At 34.2% G+C, this 26625-nt stretch overlaps 1 protein-coding gene across 1 annotated transcript in view; it reads left to right on the top strand.

The window, feature by feature from the left end:
- Nucleotides 1–26085, top strand: part of Ccdc171 (coiled-coil domain containing 171) — a 398124-nt gene extending 372039 nt beyond the window's left edge. Inside the window, exon 26 of the mRNA XM_071600432.1 lies at nt 23683–26085. Within this exon, the coding sequence (XP_071456533.1) occupies nt 23683–23907 (225 nt within the window). The 3' untranslated portion in view covers nt 23908–26085. The remainder of the gene's footprint in view (nt 1–23682) is intronic.
- The last annotated feature ends 540 nt before the right edge of the window (nt 26086–26625 follow it).

The following is a 26625-nucleotide window of genomic DNA, read 5'->3' on the forward strand; positions in this document are numbered from 1 at the left end:
TTGTTTATATCTTATTCAGTGCCCAGCATACTACTGGAGTACAATAAATAAGTAATAGTGGCAATGGTGAGGAATACACCAGTAGACCATCTGTGGCCCTTAAAAATAAACAAAGAATAGAAGAAATATTCTTTTAAGTTCTAAGTTTAGGTGAAGCTAAGAGAGTACTTTGGGATAAGTTTTGGAGTTTAGTAGAAATCATAACTTCTGCAACAAATAGTTCTTATGTGTTGACATTCTATATCCTTAAGAAAAATATTGATTTATTATTCTTTAGCAGAAGAAATATTAAAAAGATATATAGTATATTATAGAAATTTTAAACTAGGATCAAGAGCTCCTACATTAATAACAATGCAGATGGTAAGTTTAAGAAAAGAAAAAACAAAGCAATTCAAGGGCCTGGTAGTAGGAATGTCAACCCACCTGAGAGTAGCCCTGAACCCTGAACTTTTGCTGGTGAACCCAAACCAAATTGTGGAGATAGATGGATCCTGAGTTAAACCCCTGCTGCCTTGTCATTTCTATTTGATGTTAGTTTTCCCTTTGAAAATTTCCTGTTTCATATCAAGTTCATGGCAACATATACTACACATGTGTTTCTCTGCACTGATAACCGCTTTGTCACTGTTGTCATTGATGCATTTAATTCAGTGAACCTAGTTGGCATATGGCAGTTTGGCAGTTTCATCAGTTTTAGGATGAGAAGAACAGAAAAAATTTTAAAGGAATGTAGAAAGACCTTTTTAGATCAGTACCAGAAGCAAACTCTCTTATGAATTGAGAAATTTTGAGATACAAAATTTCCTTTTATTTTTGTAAATGGTGAAAGCATTGTATGTTTAGAAGACTGGCCTATTGATATGAAGTCATCTAACAATCATGTAATGGCAATGAATTAACATGTATTAAATGAATAGATCCAAGATAAAAGCATCAACATTTAGTTTGGGATCATATAGAAGAATTGGCTTATATTCCCAAAATTATTTCTGATGAGATTTATTATGCATTTGGAGGTAAAACTCAATCTTGGAATTATCAGAATATTCATATTTCCACTCTGGAAAGAAGTTCAAACCTGGTCCAAAGACTGTCCTTGGTTTTGAGGAAATGGTAGAAGATATAGTAAATCCTCTCCTTTAGTAATTTTTAAGTGTAAGAAAAGGGATTTTAAAAAGATCAATTTACTATCTTCCCAGTATATGCCTGATAACTGCTATTTGTTCAGATCAAATTTGCATATCTAGAACTAGATGAAAATCAAGGCCTGCAATCCTAGGTACAGTTTTGATTTTTGTAAAGCTCAGGGTCTGGAAGTCAGGCATTATGTTTTATTTGTCTTGACAACCTTAACACTTGTACTGTGCCTGACTCATTACTAAGTGCCCAACAAAAGTTTGTAGTATCAGAGAATTCTGCTTCCTTTTGAAGAGTTCTAAAATATTTCAGAGCTCTTTCTCTTCCCATGTTTTATGTAAAAAAGTTAGTTGTATATGCACATGGGTTGAATACGAAAAGGTTTATTAAGGAGTTGCCGATTTAATGGAATTTATAATCTGGTTGGTAAGTCAGGACAGACTCTCATAATGCAATAAGGTGATAAATACTCATGGGTTTGAAAAGATAATTTCAACTGGGATGGTTAGGCCACAGTTTTCACAAGTATTTGAGCTTGATTTTGAAGGAACGATAGGATCAGAACAAGGAATTCCAGGTAGCAAGAATAATGTAAACAGAAGCAGAATGCAAGTGGCTTATAAGAAATTGAGGTCAAATGATGAGTTGCTTTTTTTTTTCTTTGCCCCCAGTAATATGATATTTTTTCTTGCTTTTGCAATTTTTTACAGTTTTCTAAATATCCCAGGATATGCCCTGATAACTTTTTTGTGAGTGTGTGTGATAAGGGTGTTTGTGAAATTCAGTAAAGCCCAATGATTTTCTCAGCATCATCCAGTTAGTAAGTCAAAGAGCTGAGACTGTTGTCTTTTTGCACACCACTGTGGCCACCCACTCTTCTTTTGGCCTAAGTTATTTACACGTTCCTCTCAAAGCCTCTGGTAATTAAGGGAAAGTATTTTCCAGATAAAGTCATGAACATGAAACAGAACATGCTTCTGAATATGAAACAGAAACAAATTTGTTGATATACATGGTTTTCAAACCAGAGGGTTGGTAAAGAGCAGGAAGAGGAGGACAGCGAGGATTAATTAACCTTTTGGTGCTTCTCGTGTATGATACAATGTTGTCATGGCCTTCTGTATGTTAATTTATTCAGTACTTGCAACACCTCTATGGGGATGTATTACTCTTAAGTATCACTTGTCAGGTGATGAGGCAAGGATTTGAACACAGTTGGTGGAGCTCAAGAGCCCATTCAGAGTGGCCAGCCATGTGGCTCTGGAGTACTTATATTCAAATCCTGGTTTCCCCCACTAACTGTGTGATCCTTATTCAATTAACAGTCTCTTCAAGGCTGCTTCAGTTTCCTCACATGTAAAATTACGGATAATAATGGCCCTTATCTCTAGATCTCTATGAAGATTAAGTGAAAGGATGCCTGTAAAGTCCCTATTATTATTAATGCCATTTCCATTCTGTTCTGATCAACTGAAGATAGGATTAAAATTTTTACTTGTTCTCAAAGTAGGAACTACTAAAGTCTCAAAGTAATTCCTCTCTTCTAAGCAAAGCATTATAGTTGGATTAAAATTTTTACACCTTTGAATAAGAATGCTGATTGGCATTTGGGTTTTTTTTTTTTTTTAGGTTGCACAATTAGCATCTTAATCTGTCTCAATTTTATTACATCAATAAAATCTATTATAATAAAGTTATGTTAATTTAAAACTAAAAAGTACGATCCTAGAAAATCAAACTACTTTGGGATTTGGGAAACAAAAACAAATTGCTATAACATGAAATAAGATAATGGAACAATCAGTGATGTGAATAACCCTTATTATAAACCATTTATGCATATCCCTGTTAGAAAAGTATAGTGTGGGGCTGGGGATGTGGCTCAAGTGGTAGCGCGCTCGCCTGGCATGCGTGCGGCCCAGGTTCGATCCTCAGCACCACATACAAAAACAAAGATGTTGTGTCCGCCAAAAACTAAAAAATAAATATTAAAAAATTATCTCTTTCTCTCTCTCTCTCTCTCTCTTCTAAAAAAAGAAAAAAAATTATAGTGTGTATATATTTTTAGAAATTCTGATATCTTAACATTTGTAGGCATTAAAATTTTGTAGGGTGTTTATGAAAGTTTTGCATGAAAATTTATGTTTATCATGGTATCATTTAGTAAATTTTGAAAATACTTATTTCTGAACATACTTGATTTATAATGAAAATAAAATATTCAGCAAATTGAAATGAGGGAAAAAATGGTTAGTTCACTTTGAGATGTAACTAAGCATCAAAAAATGGTTGCTCTATTTGGTTGATAACATTTAAGGGTCAAATACATAATTTCACCAGAAACGATGTTCACTAGCAAAAATGTTAAAAGTTAATGTGGCTTAGAAAGTCCACAAAACTTTTCTGAACTAATATTTAAACTGTCATTCTGGAGCAGAACTTGATAGATGCTCTGAGCTCCAAATTATAATATCTTCAACTTATTCCTTCTTATGTAAGTAACCAATGTAGTAAGCAACTCAAAATATGACCTTATTTGGAAACAGGGTCTTTGCAGATGGAATTAATTAAATTATGTTTAATTATACTGGATTAGGGTAGGCCCTAAATTCAAGAACTGATATCCTTACAAGGAGGATATAGAGACACAAAGAAGCAGAGAGGGGAGATGCCATGTGAAGGCAGAGGGAGTATTTCAGACGTCCAGTCTCCAGAACAAATAACAAGTTGCTGGTTACTCACCCAGTTTGTTGTTGTCTGTTATGGCCACATTAGGAAACTAATACAGTTGGATGCATTATTACTATAAATAGAAAATTTGTAAGTGTGTCAGATTTTTATTCATATTCCAAAATTCACTAGTAATTTTTTTTTAAGTTCTAAAGTTTTAAATTCTGTTTTCTAATTTGTCCTCACTTAAAGGACATGCAACATATTAACTGAGCATGGTCTTCCATTTTGGGTGCTTTTCAGCCCAGGAAGCACTTCCATATTTTATCAGTCTAAGTTCTTGGTCTAGTTAAGGTTTTCAGTTGTTTTGGGATAGAAAAATATAAAATAATTTTTAGGGGGCTGGATATGTGGCTCAATCGGTGGCGTGCTTGCCTGGCATGCGTGTGGCCCGGGTTCGATCCTCAGCACCACATACAAACAAAGATGTTGCGTCCGCCGAAAACTGGAAAGTAAATATTAAAAAATTCTCTCTCTCTCTCTCTCTCAAAAAAAAAAATAAAATAAAATATTTTTTTAGGGGATAAAAGTAATTAAGATTTTTAATAATAATATTTAAGTAGAATCTTCATTTCAAATAATCCACTTATTAACATTACTTATATAAAGATAATATTTCTCAAATTAGATTAAGCTTTTGAATCCTTAAAATGGAACCATATGTAAAAATGCCTGTGGAACTATAAAGAGCTTAAGGTTTTTCTTTATGCTTGCTTTGTTATCCATCAAGAAAACAAAATCTAAGAAATTTCCCAAATTCTTCCTGATAGTTTTTCAACTTTATCAGTATATAATTGAAAAAAATTACATACATTTCAGATGTATACTGTGATATATTTATACATTGTAAAATGATTACTACAATCAGGCTAATTAACATAACTCATTTCATTTACCTTTTCTTTGTAGTAAGAATACTTCTTTAAGATCTACTGTCTGAGCAAATTTCAACTGTATAACACATTATTAACTATAGTTACCATGCTATACATTAAGTCTCTCAGAACTTATTCATCTTATAACTGCAAGTTTATACCCTCTGACCCACATGGCTATTTCTCCCAACTTGCCCCAAGTATCTATCTTTCTACTCTGTTTCTACAAGATTGACTTTTTCTAGGTTCTCTATATAAGTGAGATCATAGTTTTTGATTATCTGTGTCTGGTTTATTTCCCTTATCATAGTATCTTGCAGGTTCATCTATGTTGTCACAAATAGCAAGATTTTCTTCTTTTCTTAGGCTAGATAATAACTAGCTACATAATAGTGTTTTTTTTATCCATTCATCTGTCAATGGTATTTTAAAATATTCTTCTTTATTTCTATAAAAATACTGTCAGAACTCAAGACTTTTAGTCCATCGTTCATATTTTTCATGGATAATTTTTATTCTTTATCCCCAAATGAAGCAATAATCATAGAAGTATTTCATTATTTCTTTTCTTAGCATTTACTGAGTGCCTACTATGGACTATGTGCTTTGCTAAGTGTTGAGAATATAATAGTAGGAATGTTAATAACTACCACCACAAATATTTACTGAATGCTTATTATATACCAGGTATGATGCTGAGTATTTTGTTAACTCAGTTAAATCTCATTAATCTTTAATCACTCAGGTAGGTAATTATTTCCTCCTTTCAGGTGAAGAAACATCAAGGTTTGAAGGAGGCATTATAAACCCTGAATTCTTAATTTTTTTCCAATGTTCTAAATTGTGGTAAAATACACATAACATAAAATTTATCATCTTAACTATTTTAAGTGTATAGCTCAGCAATATTAGACACATTCACAATGTTGTGCAACCCTCACCAGGATCCATCTCCTTAACTCTTTTACTTTTGTAAAACTGAAACTCTATACCCATTGAACAATGACTTCCCACCCCTGCTTCATCCCTCAGCCTCTGAATACCAGTCTATTTTCTGTTTCTATGATTTTGACTACTATAAGTACCTCATATAAATGGAATCATGCAGTATTTGTCTTTTCATGATTGACTTATTGCACTTGGTGTAATATCCTCAAAGTTCATATATATTGTAGTATATATCAGACTGAAGTATTCCAGTGTAAGTACATAACATTTTGCTTATCTATTCCTCCATTGATGGGCTTGGGTTTCCTTGTTTTATTTATTTTGAATAATGCTGCTAAGTAATATTGCTAAACAAAATATATGTTCTGAGACCTAGCTTTTAGTTCTTTTTGGTATATGCCTAGAACTGGAATTACAGTATCAATAATTCTAGGTATTTTTTTAATTTTTATTTTTTTTTCATTACTGAGAAATGAATCCAGGGGCACTTTACCATAAAGTTATATCTCTAGCCATTTTTAATTTTTTATTTTGTGACAGGGTCTTGCTAAATTGCTGAGACTAGCAATTTTCCTTTCTCAGTCTCTGAGAAGCTGGGATTTCAGGCATATGTCACCATACTCAGCTTAATACTAGGTTTTATAATTGCTCATGTATTTACCTTTATTAAAATATTTATTTATTTCTATAGTTTCTAGTCATTGCTTAATATCCTTTCATTTTGCCCTTCAGGATTCCCTGGAGCATTTCTTTCAGGGAATTTTTAATAGTAACAAACTTCCTTAACTTCTGTTTATCTGGGAATATCTTAATTTCTACAACAATTCTGAAGGACAGCTTTGCCAGATCTAGGATATTTAGTTGACAGGTTTGTTTTTTCTTTATTTTAGACATTGAATTTATTGGCCCTCCTCTTATGGCCTCCAAAGTTTCTAATAAAAAATCTGTTGATAGTCTTACTGAGGATGCCTTGTATGTGACAAATCCGTTATTCTTGCAGATTTCAAAATTCTCTTTATGCTTTTGACAATCTGATTATGTGTCTTGGTGTGGGTCTCTTTGAACTCAACCTACTTGGAGTTTGTTGAGCTTCTTGGGCATTTTTAATCAAGCATTTCATCAAATTCGGAAGTTTTCATCAATTATTTTGTCAAATATTCTCCCTGTTCCTTTCTCTCTTGTCTTCCACTCCTACAACTCCACAGTGTATATGTTGGTTCACTTGTTGATATCTCACTGGTCCCTTAAGTCTGTTCAATTTTCTTAGATCATTTTTCTTTCTGTTCTTTAGGATCAGTGATTTCCATTGTCCTGTCTTCTTATTCATTGTTTCGTCTGCCTGCTCACATTTGCCTTTGAGTATTTGTAATTTTTTCATTTCAGTTATTATACTTTTCAGCTCCAGACCTTTTTTGTTTCCTTTTAGGTTTTCTTTTTCTTTATTGATATTTCCATTTTGTTCAGATGTCATTTTCTTGAATTTCTTCACATCTTCCTTTAATTCTTAGAGTATCTTTGAGATAGCTGTTTTAAAGTCTTTGTCTCATAGACCTGCCATCAACTATTTTTCAGGGGCATTTTTCTGTTGATATATTTTTTTCCTTTGAAGGGGCCATACATTCTTATTACTTTGTATGCCTTTTGATTTTTGTTGTTGTTGAAAGCTGGACATTTGAATTTAATAATGTGGTAACTCTATAAATCATACCTCCATTCCTTTCCCTGTTGTTTGCTGTTTTTATTTTATTCTTTTATTTTTATTTTTGTAGCTGTCTGTCAAGGATCACCCTATGGGGGAAATTTATAATCTTCTTAAATCTACTCTGAGTTTGTAACTCTCTCTGCACTTGTGCGATCACATGTATGAAATTGTTTTTGACTGTCCTAGTCCTTAATGTGTGGCTATCAAAAGAGGAAAAAGAATAAAGTGAAGTGAGTGGGGGAAAGAGGATGACAAATCTTTACATCACCTGCTTGTCACACTTCACCTGAAGGGGGTGTCTTGTGGAAGTTTCAGTATCAATGGTCACCTGCCTGTTTGTACTTCTGTGATCAGAAGCAGCAGAGCACAGATCCTGGCATTTGGAGGCCAGTGTCCTACCACTGTGCTAAAAGTTGAAATTGAAGTTTACCCCAATTTTCTGTGCAAGCACTTTCCTGGAAGTAGAAAACCTTCAATAGACTACAGAGTTCCAAAATAGATAGATTCTGCCACTGTAGTAGTTATCTAGGTGCTTCTGCTTCTTTATACTCTGCCATCTTTCCAGAACCCTCTCAAATCCGTACTCTTAAGCACTATGTTAGTAATTATTAGCCATTAATAATTATTAATATCTCATTAATAAGATGATATTAGATGTTTTCTCTCAAGGATTTGATAGTTTTGGGATCCGTATATAAATACTTACAATTACTGATGATAAGTAATATTAAAGAACATGTGAGAAGTAAAATTATCTGTGTGAGGATAGTAAAAATTATATTCTAGGTAGATGTATATGGAAAATTTGGATGTATTTAATGAATAAAACAGTTGCAGGGTAGTTTCTTAATTGCCTAATAATTCACTCAAGATTGTTTCCTGCCTTGAGCTTCTGGTGTTCTTTGTGTTCAGTGCAACAAATCCACATTTGAAGGCATGTCATAAAAACATTCCTACTTGAAGACTTGACTCCAAAAGCTTAGAGTCTTCTCAGACTCATTGAACAGCAAGTTATAGTCAGTCTGCTTTGCTGGTGTGAAGTATTAGTACATCTCTGCAGGTGTATTAGTTCCCAGTGGAGGAGGCTGCAATTCCCTGCCTTGGATTTGCAGGTTTGAATGTAGGTAGGATTCTTAGAGTGGAAATCATAACTCTGAGTTAATCACTCTAAGGATCTGCATTTGAATGTCAATAACAAGGAGTTCTATTTAAAAATAACTTTTATTTGTAGCCCCTTCAACATATAGCTTTTCACATGTAGTGGGTTTTCTAAAGCAGTACAGTTTATATTACTTTTCTTTTTCTTTGTACAGCACTGATTTTTTTTCATAATTTCCAGATTTTCAAAGTGCAAACAAATGAAAACTGATTATATGTTTAGATGTGAATATATTTGGACATAGAGAAAATGTAAAAATTATTCTTATCATTTTTCAAAGTTAGTATAAAATTTTATTTCTTAGGCAGAACATATTTTTAAGTACAATGTGTTTCATTTGAAAGCCTGAATAGCTTGGAGAAAATTTACAGAAAAATTGTTGAGTTTGACAGGAAGTACAGTTTTATGGGCAAAGGCTGAATTTTCACTCCTTTTCTTGAATTGTGCCTAGACCTTCCTGCCCTTACTTGTCAAGTGCTCTTTTTCACTGCAGGTAAGCTTTATACAATACTCTGATTAATGATATAGTGGAAAAACTGTGAATTGATTGTTAGTCAATATTAAATTTTAGTAATCTCAAAATCAAATCTTCCTTTCCATAGGCCTAAAAAACTGACTTGAAATTTAACTTTAGTCATCTAGAGGCCTATTTTTGAGCAGCTTAATGTATCACTATAGTATTTCCTAGACTCCTGTCCAATTCAATACATGGAATGACTAAATTGTAGTCATACTCGTTCTGAGCACACAGGCAAGAAGAAAAGTAGTTAAACATCTTGCTGTGTGTGAGCAGTTCGAGGGCAGGCAGACACCATGCACCTTGACCACCTATTATGAAGCTTTTTGCTGCCGTGTCAAGTGAAAGCGAGTTAATTGGGTGAAGCTGTGGAGCATGTTAGGGGCCTGGTAAAGGGTTGCTGTCTGACAGCTGAATGTCAGCAAAAGCCAGTCAAGTGTAGCTGAGAGACAGAGACCTGTCACAAAGTTCCCGCTGACTGGAACACAGTTAGGAAGCTGAAATATGGTTCCGTCTCACTTTCTCCCTCATTGAATCCAAGCACCTTAAAAGATTTTACACTGTATATGTCAACTCTTGTTCTCTAAGCTATTTCCCCCTAACTGTCCTGCATTCAAATGATTGAACAGAAGATGCTAATGTTTAGCAAAGTGAATGTAAATTCCCTCTTTTCCCCTTTTCTGCCCAAGCAGATAGACATTCAACTCAAAGGAAACTTTGAAGGTTTACATCAAACAATTAGATTGCCTCCAAATTTAGCTTATAATAGAATCTTTTTCTCAAGAGAGTATGAAAATTACAATTAAAGCAGTAGAATAAGCAATGCCTTTTGCTCTGATAGAGAAAATCTAGCTTTAGACTGTTAGGATTCCTGCTGCATGTCTTGAGAAAGGACACTTGCCAAGATGACTTTCCTCTTGTCTTTCATCACGGGATTCTTCTTTTTCTGAGTTGCCTGAGGTGTAAAAAACCATAATGATAACCACGTGAAGGTCAAGAAAGATAAACACAGGAAGGACTCTTTAGGTTCCTTCTGAAACTTTAGATACTTAAAAAGGAGGAATTCAAGAAAGTTGGATTTAAAGAAAATGAAATTAAACTCCATGAAATAAAAATATTTTCAGAAAGAGAAGCATTTAATATCAAAACATTTGATGCTGGTTGGCTTTCTTTAGAATATGGGTTAGAAGAAGTCCGTTCTTCAAGAATAGGCAGGCAAGTAGAGCACCTTCTGTATGTCGGTCCCTATGCAAGTTACTCTCTCTGTTTCCTATATTTAGAAACAAACTAAGATAGCCTGTACCTTCAAGAAAGGAACACTCCAAGCCAGCACTGTTCCATAGAACTTAATGTGATGATAGAAATGTGACTTTTGAGCACTTGGAATGTGGCTAGTGTAACTAAGGAACTGAAGTTTAAATTTACTTTTATATTAGGTTAAATTTTAATTAATTAAAAATTATTAGCTACATGTGGCTACCACATTGAAATAGTGTGGGTCTAAGCAAACAGCGGACAGTAATTCTTTGCTATTACAAAAGTGTTTGGGAGGTGTTATGACACAGAGGAGAGATATTTAACCCTCATATGAGGTGATGGATGGCAAGGGAAGTTTTGGGAAAGGTGATACCCAACTGAGTCTTGCAAAACAGTAGGACTTAACCTAACAAGCAAGCCTCTTTTTAACAGCAAAAGCAACACACAAAAGAGGCTCTGAGACAGGAAAAAGCAGGGCATGCTTCAGAATCAGCACAGGAATCAGTACTGGAGAGAGAAGATATTTTATGGGAAGTCACTACAGCTGTGTATACTGCCAAACAGATGATCCCAGACATCATAGAATAGAAGGCTTCATAGGCCCAAATAAAATACTCAAATTACATGGTTTACTGAATGAGTTAAAGCATGGTTAAAAGGAAGAAGAGAGACGGTAGGGAACAAGCGGGGGGAGGACCATAGAACTCGACTTTTTGGATCTGTGTTTTTCATAGGATATGTCGCTCCTTCATGCATCAGCTTTTCCCACTTTTTTTGAGGTTCTCAGGACCAGAGCTGAGGTTTGAAAAAGAGAGCTTAGGGAACAGATGATGCTTAGGATTACTTAAACACACTTGCTTTCCAGGACAAATGCAGGGACAAGCTTGCCTGGCAGATGGCTATTGTTGGCTAGCAAAGCTGCCCAACAGCTTTAAGGACCGATTTAAGGATGCCATTAGCTTAGAGGTGGCACTTCTCAACTTGTGGTCTTTCTATCCCTTTTTATCCATAAAATATTATGTCTTATAGGTACTGTCTATTCTTAACAGAGATTCTGCTGTCTTGATTCATGATCTATGCTGAACACTAATTCTTAGTTTCATTTCCAACTTTTTTTCTTGTTTTCAATAACAAAAGTTGAGTATTCCCAATCATAATCAAATATACAATAAAGAAAAGATGGAGAAGAAAATGAACTCTAAAAGAATTACTTGTTTACCAAAAAATAAAAGTACACATAGGCTGGAGAAAATGAAGAGGCATTTGAATAACTGATGAAGAAATTTTAGTGAAGAGCTTGAAACCTTTTTAAAAGATAATGTCTATGTACACCCTACTCTAAGCCTAAAATACAATTCAAACAAGTCTAGGCCTTTTTGAAAAATTGGCCTGCAGGCTGTAGGGAGGAGTTAATTTGAATAAAGGCCCAGATGATTGGTGAAGAAAGACTACTAGGCAGGTAGTGAGAGGAGAGGAAATGGGAAGAACTACCTAGTGGCTTTCCTCCATGTCTAGGGACTGGCATCTGCACTCTTAGAAAAAGGGCCTACAAGTGAAGCTGAAAAAAATGTTTTGTGATAGACTCTGTTAGACAATAGCTTCTAATAGGAGTTGCCAGTTTCCAAGTGACAAAGGATGTAGGATGGGCATATGACCAAAACTGGGTGGAGACATTGCCCACATAGCCTAGTGAGCCTTCTAGCGCATTGGACCTGGTGGAAAAATCCAGATACCCAGTGACTCTTGATGGGGACTCTCCAGGGCCATGGGAGATTTGGTGTAAGAAAGTCAGGAGAGAATCAGGAAAATTTGACTCATTCCTGGGACCTTGTCTGTATCCACATAACGGTGATTCTGGAAAACTTTCTGTACCATTGTGCCTCAGAGTTTATACTATGAAAAGAGGAGTTGTGTAGATATATAGTAATTGCAGGCAAACTGACTGACAATGTAGATTAAAGGGTAGTAACTAATCTTGAGAACAGGGTATTTTATGTGTTCAATCTATTGCCATATCTCAGTATCTAAAACAGCATCTGATGCATTATAGACACTTGATAGTAACTATACAGCAAACGAAACAACAAAGAGAAAACTGAGAGATTATAACTAAAATTGGCAAATCATATGTCAAAGAAGGGATTCATATCCAAAATATATGAGAAATTCAAATAAATCAATAACAAGAAAAATAATTATATTTAAAAATGGACAAAGGACCCTAATAGTCATTTCTTGAAAGAACACATACAAAAGTCCAACAGATATATGAAAAAATGCTTGGCATTTTAATGCAATTTAAAACCATAATAAGATATCACTCCATATTTGTTAGAATGGCTATTACCTAGAAGAAAGATAAGTGTTGGCCAAGATGTGGGGGAAAGGGAACTTTTGTATACTGTTGGTGGAAATGCAAAATAGTACCACCATTTTAGAAAACAGTATGGAGGTTCTGCAAAGAAACAAAAATGGAATTACCATGGGATCTAGCAATCCCACTTCTGGGCATTTTTTTTTAATTGGTGCATTATAGTTGTACATAATGTGGCATTTGTTGTTACATATTAGCACATACGCACTATATAACTATGTAATTTGGCCAATATCCCTTTCCAGCACTTCCCCCTCTCTCCCTTTTTCCCATTTTCATGTTTGAGACTCCTGAAAATGGCCTGGTTCTATCAGAAACAACATTCCTGCATGCCATGTAAAAGAAATGTCCTTGCCAGCTAAGTTATTTATTTATTTATTAGAGTGTACTTTCTAGTGCTTATTGTGATTTGAAGGCATTCCACAGATGTAACTCCCAAATTGCATGATTTATCTTACATCTGAAGTGCCTTTCTCTAACTAATAAATAGACCACATTCTTTCCTCCAGAAAGGCCCAGTCACAGGGCTGGTCAAGGGACCCCACAGCCTTAGGGAATATAGAACTTAAACTGGGAATGGTCAGCAGGGAAATAAAGACCATTTGCAGCATTCCTAAAGAATGGTTAGGAATTTTGGATGTGATATAATAAAATAATGAGAGAATGTGGCCTAAAAATAGCTGTGGAAGGGAGGGTTTCAAATTGTAAAATGTAAATTTATTGCTAAGTTTGTTGAGATGAGTGATTGACTGATACTTACATGACTAGTAAGCTTTAGGAAAGTCATCTTTTTCAAACAGCTTTTCATTGTAGGTGATTCTTCTCTTGCTGTGCTCCTCTTTACCTGAGAGCCTGGTGAGTAATTCCATTCAGAGCAAAACATACCTTTAAAAGGTTCCAGTTTATAGCTTTCAGATTATTGCTAAATTTTTGACATTGAGTTAAAAAACATTTATAACTTTAAGAGGAAATTCTTCAGTAATGAAAAAGTGGTCAAAAAACTTTTGCCTAATAGTTCCCAGAGAGAGTGTGACATGTGTACATTTTGACCACAAAAGTTGTAATTTGGCAGCTGGAAGTGGTATTTGGAGTAAAATGAAGGCTCACAAGTTGTAAGTAGCTACTCTGCTTAAGGAGTTACATTTGTACCAAGTAGAGGTACCAGTTATTCAATATAATTATTTATGTATGCATTTGTTCAATGTTAAGATTATGAATCTGAGTTAGAAACTGAAAATGTTGAAAAGAATTTTCTCTACTAAATCAAAATCCTTTGAAACTTGCAAAATACTTTGTTTAAAACCTATCCTTACCTAAGTGCATTTTCATATTGGCCACACATTTCAGTCATACTATAATAAAAATATATGCATATATATACTTAAGCATATGTAAAATATATAGTTTCAGTATATATAAACTTAGTCTTTTTTAATAAAGGCTTTTTAGTAATAAATGTAAAATATACTTTAGTTTAGATAATTTGGAAAATATAGAATAATAGAGGGGAAAAAAATCCCAGAAATTCCTTAATTCCTTGTACCTCAAAACAAGTACCCTACATAATTACCACTTTTTCACTTACAGAGTCTATAGCAAAGTACCGCCTCTGGGCTAAATCCACCTTCTGCCTGTTTTTGTATGGTTTATGAATGAAGAATGTTTTTTACATTTTAAGTTGCTGGGAAAAATGGCAAAAGAGAATTAATATTTTATGACATGAAAATTATGTGAAATTCAAATTTCTGTCTATAGGTAAACTTTTATTGGAACATAGCCATGATAGTTCATTTACACATTGTCTGTGGATATTTGTGTACTACAACAGCAGGGTTTAGTAGTTGTAAGAGAGAATATATAGCCTGCAGTGCATAAAATATTTATTATTTGGCCATTTATAGAAAAAAATTCCTGACCCTTGGTTAGGCCTGAGCATTTGTCCATGTTATAAAAAATATATAACCATAAATTCATAGATTCATAACATTCTATCAAGTGGTTGTAGCTTACCTATCCCTACTTCTGTGCTTAAATGTTGGAAGGTTTCCAATTTTTGTCGGCTATTAATATAAGGACCCTAATAATAAATGGAATTGTGGAATTAAACAGCATTAACCATTTAAGAGACTTGTCCAATTATAGTAAAAATGTTTCTATCATTTTGTACAACTGCTACAACTAGTAGTAATTTATGAAATGCGTGTTTTACAATGCTTTCACTAACATTTAGTATCATAATTATTTTTTAAAATATGTTTTTAGTTGTAGATGGACACACTATATTTATTTATTTTTTTGTGGTGCTGAGGATTGAACCTGGGGCCTCACACCTGTAAGACAAGCGCTCTACCACTGAGTTATAGCCCCAGTCCCTAGTACCATAATTTTTAAAGTTCAGATTTCATTTGTAATAAAATCTCATGTACCTTTCATTTTTGACTATTAGTGGGGGTTACTATTTTTTTCTACATATTTGTTAATCAGTTGTATTTCCACTTTTGTGAACTGCCAATTCACAACTTTTTTCTCATAATTCACATAATTTTAATGATAAAACATCATCAGAAGAAAAATTTGAATTTCAAAGCTTTTCTCTATAACCTATACTCCTTTTTTTCAAAGATAATTTTTTTATAATTCTTTTTTCAAAAGAAAATAGAACTAAGTATAAGTAGATGTGTGTTTATGCTTATTTAAAAAAATAAATATGTAGTATATGTATCTGTAGATATATATGTACAGTCAGTCCTCAAGTTTCCATTGTTGTGCTTATGATTTTTCCCTTTTACAGTGGCGTGAAAATGATATGCATTCAATAGAAATCATACTTCAAATTTTGAATTTTTATTTTTTTTCCTGGCTAACCATATGCCCTGTGATACTCTCTTGTGATGTTGAGTGGCAGCAGCGAGCTACAACTCCTGGTAATAGAGGTAAACAGCTGGTATAATAGAGTGTGCTGTGTTGCCAACCTGTAGTGTTCAGTAGGTAGATTAAATGCATTTTCAACTTAACAGCATTTTCAACTTATTATGGTGTATTGGGATGTAAGCCTATTGTAAAGCAAGGAGCATCTGTTCTTATATATGTTTATGTATCTTCATAATACTGTTTTGACTTCTTTTTCCCCACTTCCACTTATTTTGACACCAACACTTACATATTTACCTGAGTTTATTAAGTTACTGCATTATATGGCTGTGTTGTACTTAAAAAGTTCTCTGTTGAAAGATTTTTAGTTTCATTTAAAACATGTTTTCCTATTTTAAAATGTTTCAATGAACACAGCTCTATGCTCACCTTCTCAGTATAGCCATGGAAGATATGCCTAGTAGTAGAACTGGTAAATGTGTTAGATTTTGTTGTTCAGAAAATTAGCACCAGTTTTCATCCCGAGCTACGTAGCATGAGTTTTCTTTTTCCCCTCTTCTCTACAGTGGGTATCACCAAGATACCTACTTTTTCCTCTATGTGAAAAGTAATCTTTCTTTTACATGTTTTGTATTGCATTTCTTTAATTACCAATGAAGTTTAGCAGCTTTTCATATGTCTATTGGTTATTGTACTCCTACCCCAACCAAACAGGCAAGTTTTTCCTAAGGCGGATGCTGCCAAGATTTTCTCACATGTGTTTGTTCGTTCTTTCTTAGTACTAGAGCCTTCCAGTATTACCTGGGATGCTCAGGGGAGGAAAAGATCTATATTCCTGATTCCCCTGAATCTAAGTTAGCCATATGGCCCAGGTTCTGGTAATGGGATGTAAGCAAAAATGTTTTATTTTAGGAAGTGTCTTTAAATGGAAGCAGTGCCTCTTTCTTTATCTTCTTTTCTTCTGGCTAGAATGCAAACATAATAGCTGGAACTTAAGCAGCCATTTTTGGTCATGGGGTAGAAGCCACATACTGAGCTTTAGAGCCCAGGATTAAAGCAGCCTGCATTTCTGTTATCACTGCACTGGCTGTAGCATTTTTGTATGCTATTTCATTTGATCTTTATAACTGCACTATGAAGGATTGTTCTTCCTATTTCATGAATAAGCATACAGACTCATGTAGTCCTAGAGAGAAATAAACTTAAGCCAGTGGTATTTGGGGTGTTCCGTTACAAGTAAATTCAAACATAATAATTATGCTACCCTTAGCCTATTTTCTAATTAGGTTCTTCTTCTAATTGTTTTGCTTAAGACTTTAAGAAAGTCAGCCTTATAGCTGGTGTAGTGGTGCTCGCCTATAATCCTAACAGTTCAGGAGGCCAAGGCAGGAGGACCACAAGTTCAATGCCAGCTTCAGTAACTTAGCAAGGCCCTGAGCAACTTAGTGAGACGCTGTCTCCAAATAAAATTAAGAAGGACTGGGGATATGGTTGAGAGAGCCCCTAGGTTCAATCCCTGGCACCAAAACAAACAAACAAACAAACAAATAAATAAAGTCATCCTCATGATTAGTATGTGTGCTGTATATTTTTTTAAAAAAAAATAGTTTACCATTTCCATTTTTCAGTGGCATTTTCCTATATAGTATTTTCCAGTATTTATTGGTTCAGCTTTTGTATCATTGAATGTATGGACATATTTACATTTCAAATTCTTTTAAGTTTTTTGAGAGCATATGTTTCCAAGGCAAAAAGAAAGAATGTTTCCTTTGCATTTCTGTCCATTTCAGACACTCTCTATCATCAGGTGTGTCGGGATTGGCAGGATAGAAGTCGGCTGGAGCACAAGGGTATGAAGGAAACTAGGAAAAGAAAGAACAAAAGCCATCAGGGAAAATTCTTCAACTCTTTTTCCAATCTAAATCACGTCAGGACACTTAAATATCCAAGAGAAGAAAATGGGAATTGTTATCTTGTCAGGCATAAGATATCTTTAAAGTAATTTAAAATTAAAGTTTAAGTGTTCTAGTGTAATTTAAAACCTCAGTGCTGAATTTTACCTTTGAATATAGCAACATATAAACTGCTTTGGTGAAAGGGCTTTATATACATGCCATAAAATGTATTTATTTACTCTAATACCATGAATATTAAAATCTTGGGCTATAATAATATATGCTATCAAAAATATAAACATTTATTTTTAGCCTCTAGTACAATCTCTGTACTTTCATTTTCCAGTCACAGAGATTTGTTGAATCCTTGTTATATTTATGGAATAGTTATACATATAAAATAAGCATTAGCTGGGCCCAGTGGCTTACGCCTGTAATCTCAATGACTCAGAAGGCTGAAGCAGGAGGATTGTATGTTCAAGTCCAGCATCAGCCACTTAGCAAAACCCTGTCTCAAAAAAAATAAAAAATATTATGGATGCAGCTCATTCAGTGGGAAAGTGCCCTTAGGTTCAATCCATAGTATTAAAATAAAATAAAATAATTCTGAGGCTGCATCTTCTTTAAAGTGGTAAGTGTGTGAATAAGTGAATCAGATAAAGAATCACATCAAGGCTCTGAATCCCAGTTTCTTCAACTGTAAAATGTGAACTATGGAGAACCTGTTTAGGGAGGAAGTGGGAGATGAGGCTGGACAGGGAAGCCAAGAGCTGCAGAGGGTGTGGCTACAGGAAGCACAATCAAAACCAGCAATCCAGTTAATCTTCCTTATCAACCAAGCAGAAGAGGCTAAATTTGAACCACATGGATTGGTTCAAGAGCTGGTGTCTGCTTGAGGACAAAATTGTCAAGTTTGTTTTATTTCTTCTACCTTTATTTCTGATTTATTTCTAAATCTGTGATTATCCTTCCTTCTTAATCTCCGGTACACAGGGTTTTAGGATGTTTCCTATAGACACAATGCTCCATTAACTCACATTCCCTACCCCCACGTCCTGATGTCAGTGAGTGAAAGAGCCAGCTGGTTTTTACTAAGCTTCAGTAACTTGATAGGGGTGGGAACGAATAAAATCTTCCAATAGATTTGGTATTGGTAACTAAACATTAGAAATGGTAACTGTAAGAAATATTTAATGGGAAATTATATATGTGAATATTTCCAACTCTGATTGTCTGTGTAAACAGCAATGTCCAGCATGGCAGAACTGAAAAATGGACAGGTGAAATTTGGTTAGCCAGCTCAGTACAGCATTTGGAAGGAAGAAAACTGTGTTGCTTAGTATCAAGACTCTAGTGGAAAGAACATGCTGGAACTAACATAGACATAGCGAGACAGCCTCATTGTAACGCCCTCTTGTGGGTGCTTTTATTCTTTTTCAGTCTATGTGGAGCTGTCTCCCTTGACTTAAAACCAGTCAGTAGTAGTACTTATATGAATATGGAGGTCTAAATAATGAAAAGTGCATTAAAGAATGTAATTGAATGAAGCCAGATCATTTAAACTATGGCTAATCTTATCTCTTTGGGTATTTTAAAGAACCATGTGCAATATGTATTTCTTCTTAAGAATGGCCTATGTATAGCTTCTTAAAATTTTAAGTGTGATATTTAGGAAACTCTGATTTCTAGGTCAATATCACTCAACAGTGACATTGGGTCATGCTATTAGAGTAGACCTGTATAATTTCAGAACTGGAAAAAGTTCAGGCAAAGGAAGGGAGACATGGGTGGACTAATTCACCTCCTCACAATGTCCCACTTAGATTGTAGTAGAACTGGGAGAAGGAACTGCAGTCTGCAACACTTCAGTCTAGAATTCTCTTCACCACACAATGTGCTTAGCATAATTGCTATGCAGTACTGCCCAAGCTTTCTAAATTGTGCCTTCCCTCACAATTCTATAATATGGAATTCTGGAAGACTTAACTTGATCATAAATGTTACGCAGGAGACAAATGGCTTAGTGTCATTGTTTCAGAAGTCTCAGTTGGCAAAGTGGCGTTGATTTATAGATAATTTGTTGAGTGATAATTTTATTATTAGACTAATGCTTTATTTTTGTTGTTTGGATAACAGTCTTAGAAAACAGGATATTAAAGCCTTGAAAAATGGCTATTGGCTGTGTCCAATTTCTGTATTCCATAAGATTTTTTAAAGGGAGAAATTTAGTAGACACATTTTGTATTGTGAATATGTATTTAGCTGATGGACTATAACAGTTCAAATAGAATCATTTACAGCTTATTGAGTAAATAAAAGTGTTTCCATAAAGATTCACATGACACCTAGCTTTTATTTCAGGTAACTAATTTCTTTCTGAAAGATCATCTAAATTAAGATTTACATAAAAGACTACCAGAACACCCTAGCAGTTTCAAAAGCCGTTTAAATGACCATGGACTTCACAGGTTTAAAATGTAAGATCAGGTGGTGAATATTAACTTTTAATGGTCTCTGCCAAGTAGTTATTTAACTGTCTTTTACTCCCTATGTTATATTTTAAAAATATTATGATATATTTCTGCATATAATTTGTACAAGAAAAATAATTAACATTTATTATTTTAACATTACATTCTCAATTCAAAATCTCACCAGAATTTTTGGTGGGTTCTTTTTAAGCTAAATGACTTAAAATCAGATTTTATCTTATCTTGAAAAAATTCTTTACTAGCAGTACAGCAGATGATCTTAGTAGTATCATTTATTTCCATTTATACAAAAATAAGCATGTTTGCTTGTGGGAGATGATACCTTTTGGAGTTAAAAGTCTGTAGGGAAACCAATCTCTGTGTGTGTGTGTGTGTGTGTGTGTGTGTGTGTGTGTGTGTTTGTCCGTGTCTGTCTGTTTCTCCCCCACCCTTTCCCCTTTAAGGGTTTAAAGTTGTTTTCCATATTTAGGACACAAGGCCAGAAGATAATGTATAAAAACTAAGACTGGATTGAAATACTAGAGAAATACTCAACACCCCATTTCAAGGTTATTTAGTTAAAAAAAAAAGTTGTATTGGGGCTGGGATTGTGGCTCAGTGATAGAGCACCTGCCTAGCATGTGTGAGGCACTGGGTTCAATGCTCAGCACCACATATAAATGAATAAAATAAAGGTCTATCAACAACCAAAAAATATTTTTTAAAAAGTTGTATTAAATAAAAGGCCAGTTTCACACATAGTCAAAAATAGGAATGTTGAAAAGTAGACTGAAAAAAGACATTCTTTTTGTAGAATTGCCAAGATCTGTAGACTAATTATTAGAGAGAAATGAGTAGTTTATAGAGACACCTTCCCTGAAGGACCACCTTCCTAATTCTGTAATATGTTAGGTTGAGGGACTCATAAGAAGAAAAAAAGAGAAACTTAAAGCATAGTATATAGGTTTGAGGAAATTATGTATATCACTGATAGTTTTAAAACTGGAATTGCTGGTCAGTTTGGCACAGTTACCTTTCTCTAGTTTACAACATCAAGAAGAAAATGTCATTGAAAGATACCTGATCTTCCTAGATCTGATTCTATAAACCCATCTCTTTTCACACATTGTTTTCATAGACCAAAACTTAAAGTATAAAGATGTAAAAACAACCCTCAAAAAATGAAAAATAGAATTACCTAACAGTCCCATGACCTAACAGTCCCACTTCTGGGCATTTACCCCAAAGTTTTAAAATCAGTGTTGTAAAGCTGTCTGCCTGCCCATGTACACTGTAGCACTGTTCACAGTGGCCAAGTTATGGAGTTAACCTCAGTATAGGCAAAGAAAATGTGGAATATATGCACAACTAGAATACTATTCATCCTTTAAAAAGGAAGAAATTCTGTCACTGGGGACAATTATGCTAAGTGAAATAAGCTAAGTGAAAACACAAGGACAAATACCATATGGTTTCATTTGATGTGGGATCTAAAACAATTGAGCTCTTAAAAGCAGAAAGTAGAATTGTGTTTACCAGAAGCTTGGGAGTTGAGGGACTGGAGAGATGAAAATTGAAGGATACAAAGCCTCAATCAGATTGGAGGAGTATTTGTCTTTTTAAAACGTCTATTTTTCAGTGTGGTGAATGTAGCTACCAATTGACTACTGTATATTTTTAAATTGCTAATAAAGTAAATCTCAAATGTTCTCATCACAAAGTCAAATATTTGAGATGATGGATAGGTTACTTAGCTTGTTTAATTATTCCACATTGTATTAAAAATTATATCACCTTATATTCCCATAAATATATAAAGCTTTAATTTTACAGTATACAAAAAGCGATGTTAAAACAAACTTTTGAGACCTTGCCTGATCATATTCTTTAATCACAATAAATTGCCATAACTGAATTTTACTAAAAAGAACAGTAAGCCCACCGTCTCATGCTCTTCCAGCATTCTCCTTATTCTCAGGTCTGGCAGAATGAGAAGTTAGGTGGCATTATGGTTTTCATTGCAGCAAGACCCATCAGGTAATGCTTCCAGTTCAGACAAACACCTGGAAAAATATGGTGGTTAAGTCAGAAAGAGTACAGGACCCTGCATGGCCAGCCTCTGAGGTAAGGGGATGCCTCTGTTCTGAGCAGACATGCTCCAGCCTAGTACTGAGGCTCTATGAGTAAAACCTCATCAGTGCTGCTAATCAGGGCCAGTACATAATTTTGGAAATTTCTTTGCTTTCCATGAGATAAGATAAACCCTGTCCTTCATACAGCTATCCAAGTGGCCATTTTAGGTGTTTTTTAACTTCCAGCATAAAAAGAGATGATTTCCGCCAGCGATAGGCTTGCAGTGGAGTATCAAGAAATCAAAAGAACAGAGATCAAAGAAAATTGCTGAACTAGGTGTTAGATGCAGACATTGATTTTTCTCCAGTTGTAGTTTTAAAAAAATCTACAAAAATGGTAACACATACAACAGTTGAATTTCTAATACTTTTCTAAAGCCAGAAATAGCTGCTTTCTTGTTACTACATGTAGAAACAGTTTTGTATAACATGACATAGTAAAGAAGCCCTTTATATTTTTCATTATTTTATTGTCAAAACTCTTTTAAGAGTTTCTACCAAAAAGGTGACTTTAAAAGCTCTATAATATAGAATATGAATTTTAGCAGAAATACTTATGACTAGACTTGTTATCTCGGCAACATATATTTATTTGCTGGGAATCTGGAAAATTCTGACATAAAATTGATTGCTAATTTTCTACTACTTTTAAATGTCATAAAACAATACCTGCTTCATTACTAAGACTTCATTCACATTAAATATGATCTACTAATTACTAATGTTACTTAAGGCTTAAACGTATAGCTTTATTAAAATGTTAATTTTTTTTTCAAATACTTGATGAATATATGGCATTTCTTAAGTTAGATTCTGATATGGCAATATTAAAAAACATATTGTGAATTGTTTTCATATTGCAATCACTTACTTTGATATGATTTTCAAATACTTACAATAGAATAATCTTTATCAAAACAGAGTGGTGGGGCTGAGGTTGTGGCTCAGTGGTAGAATGCTTGCCTAGCATACATGAGGCACTGGGTTCAATCCCCAGCATCACATAAAAAACAAAACAAAAAACGACTAAATAAACAAAGGTATTGTGTCCATCTACAACTAAAAATATTAAAAACAAAATAGAGTGGTGGTGGCATTATTGCTAAAGGTAAAGGTAGAAAGTTATTCTCACTAGAATTTTATATCTCAGTATGTTCTGGAAGTTTTCTTTGTGCTATATTTGTCACTTAAGATGATAGATTTAAAAAGCAAATACCCATCGTTCATTTTCTTAGCAGTCTAATCTTATATATTACATACTATTATAAGCATAATGAAATAAACACTATTGGCATTGACTTTTGTCAATTGACAATGAATTGTTACTAAGGAGAAAATGCTTGACTGTATTGACAATAACTTTATAAAAAGTTTCATACAAAGTTTTGGTGTTTCTTCTATTGTCTTTAAAAGTTTATGATGTAGGATATATGGATTCAGTCCCTCTTGGAAAATAATTTATATTTACAAATTGTCATCCAGATTTTTAAAATGCTAATTTCCATCCCATTTAGTATTATAATGATTATTAGTCTACTTTCTTATTTATGGTTTTAGACTTGGAGAGTTTTCAACTGGATGTTTATTATGTTTTTCTTTTGTATGTTACAGATGGGATCACGAGACCATTCGAATATTTCCATTCCTTCAAGAGCTGCTCTTCCTACTGACACAGTTGATGTTAGGGATATTTTGCCATTGCAAGCTGAACTTGATACAACTTATACTTTCTTAAAGGAGGCATTTTCAAATACTCTGCCTCATCCTCTATCATCTCATTCCTCTCCAGTGGCTATGTCTGCTAATGCCAAAAGATCACCTCAGATTGGATTATGACTTTATAAAATAAAAAAAATGGAGGAAGAATTAACAGTACAATTAAATTGTTTTGAAGGGGAATTTTCTTACAGTGGAATTTTGTTTCAGCACAAGTTGGGGTGGGTTTTTAAAAAACTGTGTGATATCTTGATGTGTGCAGGTATCTGTCTCCTTGAATAACAAAATAACCCACTTTTTTCTCTCTTAAGTTTTATTTTATTATCACAGATCCTCATTTTTATGTAACATATTTTTAAATGTTAAAGAATGACACATTTTGGGTAATTTCCCTCGGACTTAAAAAATCAATAAGCCATTTTAGTCTCTATCTATCAAAGTTGTTTCATACTTGTCTATTTTAAAGCAGGACTGCAATACTTTAATAGGATTGAGAGAGCTATTTGAAATGTATGCCAATGATTCCTGTCATTTCATGGCAGCCCTGCCATGGTTCACTGAGCCCCTCTTCTCTCTTGTCAGCTCAACTGAAGACAAGCATTTAGTTGCAAACTTTAAGCAGGTTGTGCAAAACAGAAATGATGTGACTGCTTCTCCTCCTGCACAATAATGTCACTCCTGGTCAATGTGAGAAGGTCAGGTTGCTCCTTGTAAAGCTACATGATACCACTTGCCCATTTGAACAAGTTAAGTTAACTGCTGAATCTGGTCCCTGCAGGCATTGAAAACTCATCCTTTTATCAAGTCTGCATTTGATAAGAAAGTAGAGCAATTGTACTGAGAGGATTTCTGTGGTGTGTTTAGGCACTTTATAAGGACAGTTCCCACATCAGTATAGCAGGTAATATATTTAGTATAAGCTAAAAAACTTCAAGGTAATGGCTGTTTTGACCTTCAAAATAGACTCCTTTTTTGTTTTTGTTGTTGGTAGGACCCAAGAGTGACGCCCATCTTTGATGCTGACAGAATTTAAAACAAGGCCATTGCCCTGCATTTTCTGCCTTGTAGCACACAAAAGTAAAATTGTATGTCAGGCCGAGATGTCGGGGAGCTGACAAGATGCCCCAGTGACATTTCAGCTAGAAAGAGCAAGTGTCTTGCAACCAAGTGGTCAAATATCAAATAATAGGTCAAGCAGGAAGGAGCTGAGTTCTAACCACAAAGAGGTTTCTGGTAACTTACTTGACAAGCTTTTGGGCGCTTTGTGGCTTGACAAAGTGATGTTCTGTTGGGTATCGCTAGACAGACTGTTCTTTATCGCCTTCAGAAGATCAGACATTGACATTGATTAAACTCTTTAACCCTTAAAGGTTAAATCCTTGCAGTTTGCATCATGGTAAGTGAAGAACAAAAGAATATTTGTAATATGTATTTGTATTTGTATTAATCGTTTAACTCCCCAGTGATATTAACTTCTGATGTGAACTGTAGTTTTTGACAAAGAATTTTGATACAAAATATATAATTTATATTTTTATTTTTCATTATGGACACAATAGAAAATAATGGCATGTATTATGGAATATATATTGTGTTTACAGTGACATTTGACTAAATATATCCAACTTCTGAGGATTTTTTTATTGGTTCCAATGAATAAAGTTTGTACACTGTTAATGTTATTAGCCAAATTAGCAAGTGATTTATGCTATCTGAGCTGGTAGTGCTGTCGTACTATGTAACACAATACCATTTCTTATACGAGGGAGCCAGTATAATTAGCTTGAATAAAACTTTAGAAAGCTTTTGATGTGGAGTAAAATTGTATTTTTAACCAAATTTCTCTTAATTTGGTCCTTGGAATTCTTTTAATGTATCCTGTGTATTATAATCTTATGAAATTCAATTTTCAAATTTATTGTAACACAGAATGTGCTATTGATCGTTTTTATGTAGATCTTAAAATAATTTCTGCACATTTCAAAACACTTCGTTCTGCCATTTCATTCAATGATTAGAATATTCCCCATGTGGAAATTGATAAATGGTTTTTCATGTGGTATCAGTGAGCCTCCAATTCTCACGGGAAAGAAAAGGTAAAGCAATGTTACCCTATGTAACTTACGTGTCTATGTGTATGTGTGTATGTTTGGGTTGAATCTTTTTTCAGATGCTACTGATTTAAGAGGAGTAAGCTCTTTTGTAAAATGTGCCTTGAACAGGTTTTGATCTTCTTGCCTTAATGTTAAAATCCATTAATGGGATAACTCCAAAAATAAATGTGTATGTCTTTCCATGTTCATGTGTCTCTGATCTTACAGATAGATTTCATACAGCAAATTCTGAATCATAAATTCAAAAGGATTATTAAATCAAATCAAAGCATGTCACATTTTAAAGCAACTAGATGCTAAAGGCCATAGAAGCTGAAGGACGAGCTTCCTGAGTGATCATTAGTATTCACTACCAAATATAGTAATATTTATACCATATGCTTTTTTCCCAGAAGTCAGACCCAGCAGGAGGAGAAGATTTAATGACATATCCTATGGAGATCTGAGAAACTCTAGACTGCGTCTGAGTACCTCAGTGGCCAATTGCTGCATATTTGAGATCTGTGTTGCATTGGCAAGGACAGTTACTCTATGAGCTTCTTTACCTCCTTAAGAATGATGTATAGACTAGACTTTTCTCAGGAGAATGACTTCAAATATTTTTGTAGGGGAAAGGAAGTTTTACTTTACATCTCAGTATGTGGATTTTCTTACTAACCTTCTGTGATCTAGAAAAATACCTCTATCACCCATCACTATCAAAGGGATTCTTAAAGTTATTGTA

Source organism: Marmota flaviventris, chromosome 13, assembly GCF_047511675.1.
Source record: "Marmota flaviventris isolate mMarFla1 chromosome 13, mMarFla1.hap1, whole genome shotgun sequence".
Taxonomy (NCBI): domain Eukaryota; kingdom Metazoa; phylum Chordata; class Mammalia; order Rodentia; family Sciuridae; genus Marmota; species Marmota flaviventris.